Below are 16,373 nucleotides of genomic sequence, written 5' to 3' on the forward strand. Positions count from 1 at the left end.
TCGTCTCTCACAGACGGTGGAAAACGAAGAGAAAAGGCTCGTCAGTAAACGAGTTCCGCCGCCGCCTCCAAACAGGAAGTGACACGCCAGGAAATCTTCCTGGAGTCGTTTTGTGTCGTCTTTTTTCAACCCACTTTAAATATCGACAGCAGCCGAGCCGCGAAGCTGCGTGTCGGAAATTAACGACGTCTTTAAAGGAAAAAACAAGAAAAGCTTTGTTGGAGGAAAAAAAACCCTGTAATTTTATATGATTTTAATTTTGTAAAAAAAAGTAAATAATAAAAGAATATTACAAATAAAAGGCAATCTTCTGCTGCCTTACGTTTTCTTTTGTTTTTTTAATTAAGCAATTCACCCTGATAAACAGAATAAACAGAAAACAACCTTTTGATGTACAATGATGGTTAAAAATCTGAATTAACGTCTCGTTAACAAGCTAATTTCATGAATGAATGAAATGTGGAGAATTAAATAAAAAATAACTCATTTATAAAATTTGATTTGATTTTGTGTTTCCAAAGCAGAGAATCAAAATGGTTAGATTTTGCAACGTATTATTATTATTTGTTTTTACAAAGAATAGCGGCATGAGGCTAATACTAGAAAATAAAAGAAATTAAATTAACAAATTGTAAAGTTTGTACTCGCCAGTCGTTTGCCAACAATTTTTAGGAAATGAAAAGTTCCTCATGATTTAAACCACAATCAAGTAAAATATTAGAAAGAATTCCGTCTCCATATTAGCATCACAAGCTAATTAGCTAAAGTTGCACCATTTGTTAAAACACAAACTGAATTATTTGAATAAATTATGTGAAAAAACACCAATAATTATAAAAACGAACGCAAAACTTTCCCGCGTCTCGACGGCGTTGAGCTCTTCGGGTGTCACATCCTGATCCCGCGCCGCTCCTTCCAGAACTCGCCGATCCCGCGCGATATCGCCGCCTCCGCCAGCGCCCGGCACTCGCGCGGCGTGAAGCCCACCAGGGCGGCGGCCTCGGCGCGGACGCCGTGCCTCGCCGCCAGCTCGGCGACCCTCGCCGTGATGAGGGCGGCCGGGACGTGGCAGTAGGGCTGACCCCCGACGCTTGAAGGACGGCCAGGGCGTCGTTGTCGTCCCCCCCTCCCCCGCCGTCCCCTCCCCCCCCGTCCCCTTCACGCTTTCCACGTTGCACGCGATCTCCACAGCGCCCTCGTGTGCAGCGCCAGCACCTGCACGGCCGGGCAGGCCCCCCGGCGCCGACTCCCTGATGGCGGCGGCGACGGCGCGGGCCCACGCCACGTCCCGCGTGCCGATGGTCACGTTGCAGTTCATGACGTAGGCCCGGCGCCGACGCCTGGGAAAAACACACAAGACGGGATTTGATTGGCCGAGCTGGTCGCCATGGCGACGGGAAACATAGCAAATGACTTTTTTTGTCTTATTTGCTGTTGGTTTTTTTAATAAAGCACTGATGGGATCATTGAACAGCCGAAATAAAGTCAGTAAATATATAACGGGAATAATACATATCATATTTTCGTGACTATAACATCTTTTGGGGGAAAAAAAAACGAAAAAAATGTTGCATTTTTCCAGTTTTTCTCCTTTTCAGAATTCTGAACAATATATGAAATTGAAGTCGCATCTTTTTGGCATTTTTTTTTTTTGTTTCAGAAAAGTTTCACATTTACGCAGCAACGTTTGAAAAGAGACTCGTTGTCACGGAAATGACCACGTAGTCAACAATCCAACTTTTATTTTGACAGTTACCGTAATAACAATCACAGAGAGAGTCACAGGGTTGGACGAGACGTGGTCTCTCTCTCTCTCTCTCTCACCTGTGAGGCCGTATCTCGCCCCCGGCGGCGGTCCCACGTCCGCCCTGACGTCCTGCAGGAAGCCCCGCCCCTTCCTGAACCAGCCCGCCTCCTTCCTCCTCTGGGCCAGCCCCCGCTGCAGGGGGGAGTCGGCCCAGCCGAACAGGAAGGCGCTGGAGCCCCGGACCCTCTCCGTCAGCCCCCGGGCCACCGCTGGGCCACACACACACACCACACACACACACACACACACACACACACACACACACACACACACACACACACACACACACACACACACACACACACACACACACACACACCAATAATAATAATAACAATAATAATAATTAAAGCTGTCAGCAGGACCTCCCACTCTGGACGAAGCTCAAATGCACAATCCCAGATATCCACATTCTAATATCGGTATCAGGAGATATCCACATTCTGGTATCGGCATCGGCAGAAATCCACATTCTAATATCGGTATCAGGAGATATCCACATTCTGGTATCGTATCGGCAGATATCCACATTCTGGTATCGGTATCGGCAGATATCCACATTCTGGTATCGGTATCGGCAGATATCCACATTCTAATATCGGTATCAGGAGATATCCACATTCTGGTATCGGTATCGGCAGATATCCACATTCTAATATCGGTATCAGGAGATATCCACATTCTGGTATCGGTATCGGCAGAAATCCACATTCTAATATCGGTATCAGGAGATATCCACATTCTGGTATCGTATCGGCAGATATCCACATTCTGGTATCGGTATCAGCAGATATCCACATTCTGGTATCGGTATCGGCAGATATCCACATTCTAGTATCGGTATCGGCAGATATCCACATTCTAATATCGGTATCAGGAGATATCCACATTCTGGTATCGGTAGATATCCACATTCTGGTATCGGTATCGGCATCGGCAGATATCCACATTCTAGTATCGGTATCGGCAGATATCCACATTCTAGTATCGGCAGATATCCACATTCTAATATCGGTATCAGGAGATATCCACATTCTAGTATCGGTATCAGCAGATATCCACATTCTGGTTTCGGTATCGGAAGTGAAAAAACAAGTATCTGTGTTTGTATATGTAGTTGCAGAGTTTGTACGTCTCCAGTGAGATTTACATCGCATTAATTTGACCTACATCTGAGGTGTACACCCCCCATACGCCACCCCCCCCCCCCCCCCCCCCCCCCCCATCCCCCACCCTTTACTGCCAAAACCTTCCAGTGAAGCCAAACCCTGCAGGCCATGTCCACTCTAATAAACATGAAAACCTTCCTCATATTGTTACACAGCAGCTCTTCTTTCTTCACCATGAGAGGAAGAACATCCAGCATTTTCTCATACTTGAAAATATATATATATAAATATATATATATATATTTTTTAAAAGGGGGAGAATCTCCTCCGTGAAGATTTCTACTGCAGAAGAACTGAACATTTTGAAAACGACTCAAAAGGTGAAACTTAAAAAAATATATCGTTCGGACTCCCTTCGTTTGGAAACCGGAGAACCGGAGAACCGGAGACTGTAGAGGAGTTTATTACAGCCTCGTAAAAATCAACAATAACGAGAATAATAATAATACTAAAGCAAACAGCTCTGGTATCGGGATGGTATAGGCAGATATCCACATTCTGGTATTGGCAGGTATCCACATTCTGGTATCTGTATCGGCAGATATCCACATTCTGGTATCGGGATAGTATCAGTATCAGCAGATATCCACATTCTGGTATCGGGATAGTATCGGTATCGGCAGATATCCACATTCTGGTATCGGGATAGTATCGGTATCACCAGATATCCACATTCTGGTATCGGTATCGAAAGATATCCACATTCTGATATCGGCAGATATCCACATTTTGGTATCAGGATAGTATCGGTATCTGCAGATATCCACATTCTGGCGTCGGTATCGGCAGATATCCACATTCTGGTATCGGGATGGTATCAGCAGATATCCACATTCTGATATCGGCAGATATCCACATTTTGGTATCAGGATAGTATCGGTATCTGCAGATATCCACATTCTGGTGTCGGTATCGGAAGATATCCACATTCTGGTATCGGGATGGTATCAGCAGATATCCACATTCTGATATCGGTATCGGTATCAGCAGATATCCACATTCTGGTATCGGTATCGGAAGTGACAAAACGAGTATCGGTGTTTCCTTAACTGTTAGTTGCAGAGTTTGTACGTCTCCAGTGAGATTTACGTCGCATTAATTTGACCTACATCTGAGGTGTACCCTCGGTACAGCGGCCCCGCGGTTCTGCACACGCTCAGTAGAACCTGAACCAGCAGCGGCGACGTCGCCTCACCTCGGGCCTCCTGGGCGCAGAGCTCCGCCCCCACCTCCTCCCCCAGCGGGTAGAAGGGCACCAGGTCCACGGCGCCCATGCAGGGGTGGAGCCCGCGGTGGGCGCTCAGGTCGATCAGGCCGCACGCCGCCTCGCACGCAGACAGGACGGCCTCGCCTGCCGGCGACAGACCAGCTCTGCTTTACCGTTTAAAGTCCCAGTGAAATGAAGGTTCCACCTCCAAAACACTCTGGTGTCTCTTCTAGAACGTTTTCCTGCTAACTGGCTGAAGGTCAAATGTTAAAACACGACAATCTGCGAGAAAATAGCCGCTAAACGGCGCTATTTCCTCTGCTGGGCGGAGCTTCTGACAATAACAGAGTGACATCACGAGTTGTGCACACGCCCAAGTTGTGTTTACATTATGGAGGATCAGAGTTTTGACCACGAGGAGGCTGAATTGAACCAGATTTCATCATCATGGTCATTTCAAACCAGTGATTGATGAAGAAGACACAGAAGGTGGTTCTGCCATCGGTGACCCCGTCTGGAACATGTTTGAGGAAGCAGAAGACGCTTCGGCTTCCCGAGCTAGCGGCTCCCGCAAGCTGCTAGCTGCTAGCCGCCCGAGTTAGCGGCTCCCGCCGCCCTCCTCCTTTCCTCCTCTCTGGTCTCTTCCAGGCTCAATCTTTCATCAAGGCTCATAAAACGCCGACTATAACTTGAAAACACTGTAAAAACTTGGATATTCAAGAGGAAACAAGCCGATATAAACACAACAGTTCGAGATCTGCACAACTCGTGATGTCACACATAGGCTCCGCCCACAATGGCCCACGAAGAAGAAGGATTCCCCCGACTTCCTCGGCTGGAGATTCAAAATTCAAATAACTTTGTTAAGCGACAACAGTGGAGGGGCAGAGTCGGAGGAACCTTACAAGTAGAACCACAACTATCGTTTTTTATAAAGTAGTGTTTTACATTTCACTGGGACTTTAAACCCCAGACTGTTTGTTTAAATAAATAAAAAGCTGGACTCACCCAGGGAGTCGATGTCGGCCACGATGGTGATGACGGAGCGGTTGTAGTCGTGGTCGTTGAAGATGTTCAGCACGGTGGCGCCGTGGCGTCGGACGCCTGCTCGGCGGCGCCACAGGAAGCGGTAGAAGCGTCTCATCGCCATGGCGACGGCGGAGGTCCAGCAATCAAGGAGGAAAAAAAACCCCAAACAAAACAAAAACGTACTTGTTAGAGTGAATTTAAATGAAGTTTCACTTCACTTTTTTGCAGTTGTGAAACGTCTCCAAGGGTCCAGAGCCCCCGGTGGCGGAACAGACGTTCTGCTCTTCCCCCAGGTCGGCTCTGATCACATCTACAATGCAACATATTGACTCTGACATCCCTTTCATCAAACTCATTTGACAGGTCTGGGTCAAAGGTTAACCCCGCCCCCTTTTGCCCCACCCCTTTTCCACACTTAAAAATAAAAAAATGATTTAAAATTTTTTTTATATCTTGTTGGGAGTCTGGCGGCTGCTATTGAATCATAGTTTAGGTTTCTTTCATGCAGTTTCACGTCTTGATTTTGTTATAAACACTCGTAGCGTCACGTAGCGTCACGGAGCTGATGCATTATGGGAGTTGGCTTGGCGCTGATGCATTATGGGAGCTGGCTTGGCGCTGATGCATTATGGGAGGTGGCTTGGCGCTGATGCATTATGGGAGCTGGCTTGGCGCTGATGCATTATGGGAGTTGGCTTGGCGCTGATGCATTATGGGAGCTGGCTTGGCGCTGATGCATTATGGGAGCTGGCTTGGCGCTCATGCATTATGGGAGTTGGCTTGGTGCTGATGCATTATGGGAGGTGGCTTGGTGCTGATGCATTATGGGAGGTGGCTTGGCGCTGATGCATTATGGGAGCTGGCTTGGCGCTCATGCATTATGGGAGCTGGCTTGGCGCTGATGCATTATGGGAGCTGGCTTGGTGCTGATGCATTATGGGAGTTGGCATGGCGCTGATGCATTATGGGAGTTGGCTTGGCGCTGATGCATTATGGGAGTTGGCTTGGCGCTGATGCATTATGGGAGTTGGCTTGGCGCTGATGCATTATGGGAGCTGGCTTGGCGCTCATGCTTCATGGGAGCTGGCTTGGTGCTGATGCATTATGGGAGTTGGCTTGGCGGTGATGCATTATGGGAGCTGGCTTGGTGCTGATGCATTATGGGAGTTGGCTTGGCGGTGATGCATTATGGGAGCTGGCTTGGTGCTGATGCATTATGGGAGCTGGCTTGGTGCTGATGCATTATGGGAGTTGGCATGGCACTGATGCATTATGGGAGTTGGCTTGGCACTGATGCATTATGGGAGCTGGCTTGGCGCTGATGCATTATGGGAGCTGGCTTGGCGCTGATGCATTATGGGAGCTGGCTTGGTGCTGATGCATTATGGGAGTTGGCATGGCACTGATGCATTATGGGAGTTGGCTTGGCGGTGATGCATTATGGGAGTTGGCTTGGCGGTGATGCATTATGGGAGGTGGCTTGGCGCTGATGCATTATGGGAGCTGGCTTGGCGCTCATGCATTATGGGAGTTGGCTTGGCGCTGATGCATTATGGGAGCTGGCTTGGCGCTGATGCATTATGGGAGTTGGCTTGGCGCTCATGCATTATGGGAGTTGGCTTGGCGCTGATGCATTATGGGAGTTCACTTGGCACTGATGCATTATGGGAGTTGGCTTGGCGCTGATGCATTATGGGAGTTGGCATGGCGCTGATGCATTATGGGAGTTGGCTTGGCACTGATGCATTATGGGAGGTGGCTTGGCGCTGATGCATTATGGGAGCTGGCTTGGTGCTGATGCATTATGGGAGCTGGCTTGGCGCTGATGCATTATGGGAGCTGGCTTGGCGTTGATGCATTATGGGAGTTCACTTGGCACTGATGCATTATGGGAGTCGGCTTGGCGCTGATGCATTATGGGAGTTCACTTGGCACTGATGCACTATGGGAGCTGGCTTGGCGCTGATGCATTTTGGGAGTTGGCTTGGCGCTGATGCATTATGGGAGCTGGCTTGGCGCTGATGCGTTATGGGAGTTCGCTTGGCGCTGATGCATTATGGGAGTTCGCTTGGCGCTGATGCGTAATGGGAGTTCGCTTGGCGCTGATGCATTATGGGAGTTGATCTAGTTGTGCCGAGTTTAATATTTGTAAGTCGGCGACCGGGGAGTGACGAGGGTTTTGCGCGTCGTGTGCTCCTGCCACGGCGTTCCTGATTGGTGGGTGTCAAAATAAAAGCCCCTGTTGATTGTATTTGGCCTAAAGGAAATATTCCGCATCTCCCGCCACAATAAGAGACTGTCCTCCGAGTTGTCAGAGGACAGTCGTCTTCTAGTATTTTACTGTATTTCAGTTTCTTTCTTCTTCGCAGCAGGAGGATTAAACACCAAAACCTCGTCAGTGATTCGCGGCGTTAACGAGCCGCCGGACTTGCTGGACTTGCTGGACTTGCCCTGGGCGTCGTACAGCGCCGCCGTGGCCACCGTCTCCACCACGTCCTTCCTGCGAGCCTCGGAGACGTTGAGGAGACACGCCGCCAGCCGCCGGCCCGCCGAGCTGGTCGCCATGGCGCTGGAGACACACGGCGACGGGAAACACAGCAAATTACCTTTTTGTCTTATTTGTTTTTTGTTTTTTTAATAAAGCACTGATATATTCATTTAACAGCTGAAATAAAGTCAGTCAATTTATACGACGGCGATAATACATATCATAGTTTCGTGACTTTAACTCACATCTTTCGGGAAAAAAAACAAAAAAGTGTTGCATATTTCCAGTTATTCTCCTTTTCAGAATTCTGAATATATGAAAGATTCAAGGCTCCAATAAAACAACACTTCAAGTGACGCCACATCTTTTAGAAAAGTTTCACATTTACGCAGCAACGTTTTGAAAAAGAGACTCGTTGTCACGGAAACGACCACGGAGTCAACATGTCCGCCACGAGTTCCACAAGCTTCTGTGATTGTGTTTTTATTTTTCCTCCAGCTTTTAATCTTCTATGATTTCTTCATCACATCAACAGTTCCTCTGCTTTTATACAAGCAGCTTAACAAGTCATGTGACCAACAACACAAAACAAACAACAAAAACACAAAATCTAACTTAGTTTCTGGAAATATATATTTTTCTTCCTCTGGAAATTATATATATACACATATACACACACACACACACATTTATGTATTACATATATATGATATTTTCCAGAAAATAAGTTGCATTTTGTGTTTTTTTGGTTTGTTTTGTGTTGTTGGTCACATGACTTATTAAGCTGCTTGTATAAAAGCAGAGGAACTGTTAATGTGATGAAGAAGTCAAAGAATATATATATATATATATATATATATACATAAATATATACAGACACCCACAAAAATCCTGTATAACATAGGGAACGTTCTATGCAGACATTAGAATAAATAAGGCAGAAAACTAGAAAAATATTACAATTCAGATTTTCTTTTTGTCAATTTAATCTTGTTCCAAAATGTTATTATGCAAAAATGACATGAAACTTTTCTTAGATGAAAACTTAAAAAAAAAACACCCCAAAAAAACCGTTTAGTTCTCATAATAAACGTATAAACGCTTTAGATATTTACAGGGAGCTGAAAAAGTGTGACTCCCTGCTGCCACCCAGTGGCCGTGTGTGGTATTTCATTAACGCCACCTGCAGGCAATGGGAGGAACTGCACTTTTCTGCAAAACCCCTCCACGAGTGTTTATAGTCGCCAATAAAACCCCGCGTGTCAGACTTTGACAGACTTTAACAGTTTATAGAGGAGGTGCAGCTCATTCCGGTGGAAGTTTTGAAGTGTGTGTTTCTCGTTACTCCCGTTACAAGACCAGGTGCAAAGTTCGTTACTCGGTACTGGTCCGTGCCGACGTGTGAGAGGAACGTGTGAGAGGAGCCAGCGGCTCCGGGGCTTACTTGTGTTCACGTGGCAGCTCGTCTGTGGAAGAGAAGGAGGAGAAAACAAAACAACGAGCTGAGAGAATCGTTCTGCTCGAGCAGCCGCGGTGAGTTGACCTGAGAGCCAAACCACGTGACACTCGCTGCACGATACTCCAAGAGGGAACACGGTTCAGGGACAGCAAGATAGTTCCCCCCCCTTTAACAAATAAACATCTGCTTCGTTAGGATTTAGACGTACGGAGAGCTAGAATAACTTAATATAAATATATGATATATAAATAATATAAAGGTGAATTGTGACCTCTGTGGTTTGGACATTTTATTTAATTTAATAACGGACCCGTTTTGCTGGTTGGTCACAAATTGAACAAGTGTGTTTAATTAAGTCTTTTATAAAAAAAAAAAAACATTTAAAAACCCGGCATGGTACTAAGTAAATATGTAAATAAATAAAAAAATGCACAATTACCCAATTTAGTTTTAGCTTGAGAAAAATAAGTGCTGAGTGTCTGAGAAATGTTTATATTTGCTCAATATTCTTTTATCTGTAAATGATAGTGAATCATGTTGATATGATTCCCATAATTCTCAGGTTATATATAATGAAAGAAGCACGCACACACACACACACATATGTATACATATATATATATACATATACACACATATATATGTATATACATATACACACACACATATATATACACACACACACATATATATATATACACACATACACATACACATATATATACATATATAGTTTTTCTTATTTTTTGTCGCCAACGGTAAGTATTGGGAGTGAATTCTCTTGTCATATATATCGTCTTTGATGAAGCCGCAAAAGGACAACATGGGAGTGAATGCTCTCGTTGATATGGTCTTTGCACATGGACATGCGCAGTAGCGCTCGGTGTGTCCGTCGGCTCGTCTCCGGAGTTCGCGGTGTTTTTTGACGAACAGCGCCGCTTCGTGGTCAACAAAGGACCTCCAGCCGTCCCGGCGCAGTCAATTCTCCTTATTTATTAGGAAAGATTCCCAATGTGAGGCGGGCCGCGATGTGTGTTTGCAGTCCGCTCCGCGAGGCTCCCCCCCGGCCTGCTTGTGCTGCCGACGGCCCGTGATGCTAACGGCTAACAGCGGCCCGACGCGAACCCCCGCCGCCGGAGCCATGACGTCTCCCGCGGGCCCCGCCGGGGATGCGCTCCGCGGGGGACTGCAGAAGCTGCTGGCGGTGCCCGGATACGGCCCGGACCGGGAGAACGACCTGCTGCTCCTGCGGCCTCACACCGGGGACAAGGAGGAGGGGAACCGGCATGTGGTGTTCTTCCACGGGGACATCCAGGTGAGACAGCTCAATGTATACTCCGTACGCAAACGATACGTAGAGGCTCTGCGTAGCCTCGAACCACCGCAGGGGCTCTAGGTAGCCTCGAACCGCCGCGGAGCCTCTGCGTAGCCTCGGACCGCCGCGGAGCCTCTGCGTAGCCTCGGACCGCCGCGGAGCCTCTGCGTAGCCTCGGACCGCCGCGGAGCCTCTGCGTAGCCTCGGACCGCCGCGGAGCCTCTGCGTAGCCTCGGACCGCCGCAGAGCCTCTGCGTAGCCTTTCTGTTATTGATCTTTATCCCAATTTAAAATAATAATTTGACAGTTATCTATTATTCAACTCAAATTTTACAATTTTTAAAAAGAGTGACACAAAAACATGTGGCAGAGGGGCTCTTAACAATTTACAGGCATGTTAACATCCTCATTTCTTCTATTTCCTTCCAAACTGATCATTTTAAAATCAATCAAACTCTGAAAACATGTGAATAAATCTGACCCACACAATCTGGTTGTGTATTTCCACTTTGCTTTTAAATAATTGAATCTTGTTTAATAGTTTATAGAAATCTCGATGTGATCAGGCCCGGCACGACACTAAAAATGGTAATTTTCTTTTAAAGATGAGAAACAGAAGCAGTTTGTTTTCACTCCTTCCTGCAGGTTTGCTTTGTGATGTCATCGTTACGCTTTGAACCTGTGAAACTGGTCCGACGGCTTCACTTCCTCCCGTTTCAGCGCAGGAGGACGACGAGGACAGTTTTATTATTAAAAAGAAAAAAAATCTGCTGGAATAATTCAAATTATTATTATTCGTCCCATTTTCAGACGCCGCCGAATTATTTATGTTTTGTATGAGAACTGCAGGACAGACGTAGAGACACGGATGTCCTCCGGTTGGACGGCAGGAGGAGGAAGGAAAGTGGAATGACCTCCAGGTCGTTTCAAAAACCAGTTATTCAGAAAAAAACAGACAATAATTTACTGTCAACATCACCAAGAAGCTTTTCCCGGTTCTGACCACTAGAGGGAGCTGCAGCCACGTGACCTGCTTTGTACCAGGGTTGTTCAACCTTATTTTCTTTCTTGTTTGGAAACATCTGGAGTCACACCAGCAACCGGAAATGGTAAAATGTGAAACTCTGTAGCCTCTATTAACACTAGATCTGGAGGAAACAGCAGTGGTTGAAAAACACTGAACTAACCAGCTAATACAAGTGAAAGTGAAGTGACGGTGACTGTCAAAATAAAAGTACCAAGTTGGATTGTTATTATGGTGACTGTCAAAATAAAAGTACCAAGTTAGACTTTTATTACGGTGACTGTCAAAATAAAACCACCAAGTTAGACTGTTATTATGGTACCCGTCAAAATAAAAGCAGCAAGTTGGATTGTTATTACGGTGACTGTCAAAATAAGACTACCAAGTTGGATTGTTATTACGATGACTGTCAAAATAAAACTACCAAGCTGGATTGTTATTACGGTGACTGTCAAAATAAAAGTACAAAGTTGGATTGTTATTACGGTGACTGTCAAAATAAAAGCACCAAGTTGGATTGTTATTACAGTGACTGTCAAAATAAAAGCACCAAGTTGGATTGTCATTATGGTGACTGTCAAAATAAAAGCACCAAGTTGGATTGTCATTACGGTGACTGTCAAAATCAAAGCACTAAGTTGGATTGTTATTACGGTGACTGTCAAAATAAAAGCACCAAGTTGGATTGTTATTACGGTGACTGCCAAAATAAAACTACCAAGTTGGATTGTTATTACGGTGACTGTCAAAATAAAAGCACTAAGTTGGATTGTTATTACGGTGACTGTCAAAATAAAAGCACCAAGTTGGATTGTTATTACGGTGACTGTCAAAATAAAACTACCAAGTTGGATTGTTATTACGGTGACTGTCAAAATAAAAGTACAAAGTTGGATTGTTATTACGGTGACTGTCAAAATAAAAGTACAAAGTTGGATTGTTATTACGGTGACTGTCAAAATAAAAGCACCAAGTTGGATTGTTATTACAGTGACTGTCAAAATAAAAGCACCAAGTTGGATTGTCATTACGGTGACTGTCAAAATAAAAGCACCAAGTTGGATTGTCATTACGGTGACTGTCAAAATAAAAGCACCAAGTTGGATTGTCATTACGGTGACTGTCAAAATCAAAGCACTAAGTTGGATTGTTATTACAGTGACTGTCAAAATAAAACTACCAAGTTGGATTGTTATTACGGTGACTGTCAAAATAAAAGCACTAAGTTGGATTGTTATTACGGTGACTGTCAAAATCAAAGCACTAAGTTGGATTGTTATTACGGTGACTGTCAAAATAAAAGCACCAAGTTGGATTGTTATTACGGTGACTGTCAAAATAAAACTACCAAGTTGGATTGTTATTACGGTGACTGTCAAAATAAAAGTACAAAGTTGGATTGTTATTACGGTGACTGTCAAAATAAAAGCACCAAGTTGGATTGTTATTACGGTGACTGTCAAAATAAAAGTACATTTGGATTGTTATTACGGTGACTGTCAAAATAAAAGCACTAAGTTGGATTGTTATTACGGTGACTGTCAAAATCAAAGCACTAAGTTGGATTGTTATTACGGTGACTGTCAAAATAAAAGCACCAAGTTGGATTGTTATTACGGTGACTGTCAAAATAAAAGTACAAAGTTGGATTGTTATTACGGTGACTGTCAAAATAAAAGCACTAAGTTGGATTGTTATTACGGTGACTGTCAAAATAAAAGCACCAAGTTGGATTGTCATTACGGTGACAGCGGTTGAAGAACACTGTTCTATACTAACCGGTTCCGTCTGGGTTCCGTCTCAGAACTTCCAGCAGGAGATGTCGCTGCAGCCCGAAGGTTCCCGCTGGCTCTGCTGGAGCCTGGAGGAAGTGGCCCTCCTGCTGGGCCGCCGGTTCCCCGGCCGCCACGTGTGGGTGGTGCGGGCGTCCCGCATGTACCTGCACAAGTTCAGCTGCTACCACAACTTCGTGCGGAGCAGCGTGTTCGGCGCCCCGGAGCACGGCGGCTACCCGGAGGAGGGCGGCGCCCTCCGCCAGCTCAGGTCGGAGGTCAACCCCGCCATGCATCTTTTACCCCCCGTTCCCACGGTGACGGTTTGATTTAGCTTGTGGCGTTCCCCCCCCCCCCCCCTTGCAGGGCCCTGCTGACCCACGCCATGCGGCGAGCCCAGCTGCCCGGCCCCCCCGACCCCCCCCCGGACTTCTCCCTGGCGCTGGTGGGCTTCAGCAAAGGCTGCGTGGTCCTCAACCAGGTGGCGTACGAGCTGGGCGGCGCCTTCGCCGACCCCGGCATGGCGCCCTTCGCCGGCCGGCTGTCGGCCATGTTCTGGCTGGACGGCGGCCACCCGGGCGGCAGCGAGACCTGGGTGACGGACGCGCGGGCGCTGGCGGCGCTGGCGGCCAGCGGCGTGTCGGTGCACGCCCACGTCACGCCCTACGAGGTGCGCGACCCGGCCAGGGCGTGGGTGGGCCGCGAGCACGCCCACTTCGTGCGGGCGCTGGAGGAGCTGGGGGCGTGTCCCAGCAGCAAGCTGCACTTCCAGGACGAGCCCGCCTCCATCCACAACCACTTCAGGGTCCTGCTGGAGTTCTGAGCCCGGCGTCGGAACCAAGGATACGGAACGCCGGGTGCCTCGCGGCGCCGCCATCTTGGAGAGGTCTCCCTCTCCAAGATGGCGGCGCCGCGAGGCACCCGGCGTTTTACATCTGTAGTTTTAACGGCTGGAAGTCGACGTGACGAATGTGTGAATTCCGAACCTCAGTTTGTCCGCAAAGAGATGAAAGGGTTAATTTAAACTCGCACGATTTAACTCATTTGCGGAGTGCGGAAATTACGTTTACCATTTATTTTTAATTATTACTATTATTGAGCCATCGGTAAGAACTTAAAGTGATAAAGTGCTTATTTCTCCAATTGTCACAGTGAACTTAAGTGTTTTATGTTGAATTATCCGACCGGCCCGTCAGCTGTGAGGAAATCTGCCGAGTCATGGTAGCATTACACGTGTCTAATCTGTTCTAGCGGCCGCTCCCCCTGCTTCGTAACCATGGATACAGAACACGGGATGCCGCGAGGCATCCGGTGTTTTACATCTGTAGTTTTAACGGCCGGAAGTCGACGTGACGAATGTGTGAATTCCAAACCTCAGTTTGTCCGCAAAGAGATGAAAGGTTTAATTTAAAATCGCACGATTTAACTCATTTGCTGAGTGCGGAAATTACGTTTACCATTTATTTTTAATTATTACCATTATTGAGCCATCGGTAAGAACTTAAAGTGATAAAGTGCTTATTTCTCCAATTGTCACAGTGAACTTAAGTGTTTTATGTTGAATTATCCGACCGGCCCGTCAGCTGTGAGGAAATCTGCCGAGTCATGGTAGCATTATACGCGTCGAATCTGTACTAGCGGCCGCTCCTCCCCCTGCTCCCGTCGCCACGGCAACCCCTCTTGTTGACATGTTTACCCGCGCGAGGCTTGAACTGCGTCTTTGCACCGCTGTGAATGTAACTTCTGAGTCATTCCTCCATGTTCCCTGCTCGCTTTTGAAAAATAAAAAAAACTGCAGAAATAATTAAAAAAAACCGTCTGCTGTGTCCTGAGCGCCCAGCAGGGGGCGGCAGAGACAAGAAACACCCCAAAACACACAGTTAATTTTCTACAATCTTTAATGAGCTGTTTTTTTTTTTTTCAGTCTGCGTTGTGACGCCTACGTGTTAGCCTGCAGCTGGTCACGATACACATCTGGGTTTTATTTTTGTTTTTTTAGTCGTTTCAATGCAAATCAGATGCTCAGATTAAAAAGAACCAAAAAAAAAGAGGGGGGTAAAAAAAACAACAAACACAGATGACGTCACAGAGGAGCGTCAGTCTGAGTGACAAAGGAGGTCGACACCGATCGTCACTGACATCACACACACACACACACACACAGAGACAGCCACACACACACACACACACACACAGAGACACACAGAGACACACACCTCGACTCTTCATCACTTCCTCGTCTCCCTCAATCCAAACCGTCCCGTTAATCCTTCCAACACTTTCCTCACTTCCTTCACACTGAACTCTCCTTCCTGCCTCCTTTTGAACAAACAAAAACAAACAAACAAACAAACAAACCCCCACCAGAGCCTCCCGTCGCTTTAAATAACGCCGTTGCTTTAAATGACGCCGTCGCTTTAAATAACGCCGTCGTCACTTTAAATAACGCCGTCGTCACTTTAAATAACGCCGTCGCTTTAAATAACGCCGTCGTCACTTTAAATGACGCCGTCGCTTTAAATGACGCCGTCGCTTTAAATAACACCGTCGCTTTAAATGACGCCGTCGTCTTAAATAACGCCGTTGCTTTAAATGACGCCGTCGCTTTAAATGACGCCGTCGCTTTAAATGACGCCGTCGCTTTAAATGACGCCGTCGTCACTTTAAATGACGCCGTCGTCACTTTAAATGACGCCGTCGCTTTAAATAACGTCGCCGTCGCTTTAAATGACGCCGTCGCTTTAAATAACGTCGCCGTCGCTTTAAATGACGTCGCCGTCGCTTTAAATAACGTCGCCGTCGCTTTAAATGACGTCGCCGTCGCTTTAAATAACGTCGCCGTCGCTTTAAATGACGTCGCCGTCGCTTTAAATAACGTCGCCGTCGCTTTAAATGACGCCGTCGCTTTAAATAACGTCGCCGTCGCTTTAAATAACGTCGCCGTCGCTTTAAATGACGTTGCCGTCGCTTTAAATGACGCCGTCGCCTCGGCTCCTTCATAAGACACCTTATTTACAGTAAAATATTAAAACGTCTACGTCCAGCACATAAATAAGAGGAACGAATAACGAGAACGCCGTGAACTCCTCCTTTCATTAAGTGC

At 46.5% G+C, this 16,373-nt stretch overlaps 2 protein-coding genes across 2 annotated transcripts; one reads left to right on the plus strand and one right to left on the minus strand.

The window, feature by feature from the left end:
- Positions 1-226: 226 nt before the first annotated feature.
- ftcdnl1 (formiminotransferase cyclodeaminase N-terminal like 1) lies at positions 227-9,227 on the minus strand. The gene is given in 8 exon segments (XM_080498778.1): positions 227-1,092; positions 1,094-1,326; positions 1,329-1,340; positions 1,825-2,016; positions 4,172-4,327; positions 5,192-5,287; positions 7,663-7,781; positions 9,145-9,227. Coding segments are annotated over 7 exon segments (1,008 nt in total). The 5' UTR covers positions 7,778-7,781; positions 9,145-9,227; the 3' UTR covers positions 227-888.
- Positions 9,228-10,135: 908 nt separating this feature from the next.
- Positions 10,136-14,093, plus strand: cUnh2orf69 (chromosome Un C2orf69 homolog; the record flags this gene model as incomplete). Its single annotated transcript, XM_080498249.1, has 3 exons — positions 10,136-10,474; positions 13,303-13,541; positions 13,637-14,093. The coding sequence occupies exons 1-3, from the start codon at positions 10,253-10,255 to the stop codon at positions 14,091-14,093; spliced, it is 918 nt and encodes a 305-aa protein (XP_080354375.1). The 5' UTR covers positions 10,136-10,252.
- Positions 14,094-16,373: the final 2,280 nt, after the last annotated feature.

The sequence above is a fragment of the Blennius ocellaris genome, assembly GCF_963422515.1.
Source record: "Blennius ocellaris genome assembly, chromosome: 6".
Classification (NCBI taxonomy): domain Eukaryota; kingdom Metazoa; phylum Chordata; class Actinopteri; order Blenniiformes; family Blenniidae; genus Blennius; species Blennius ocellaris.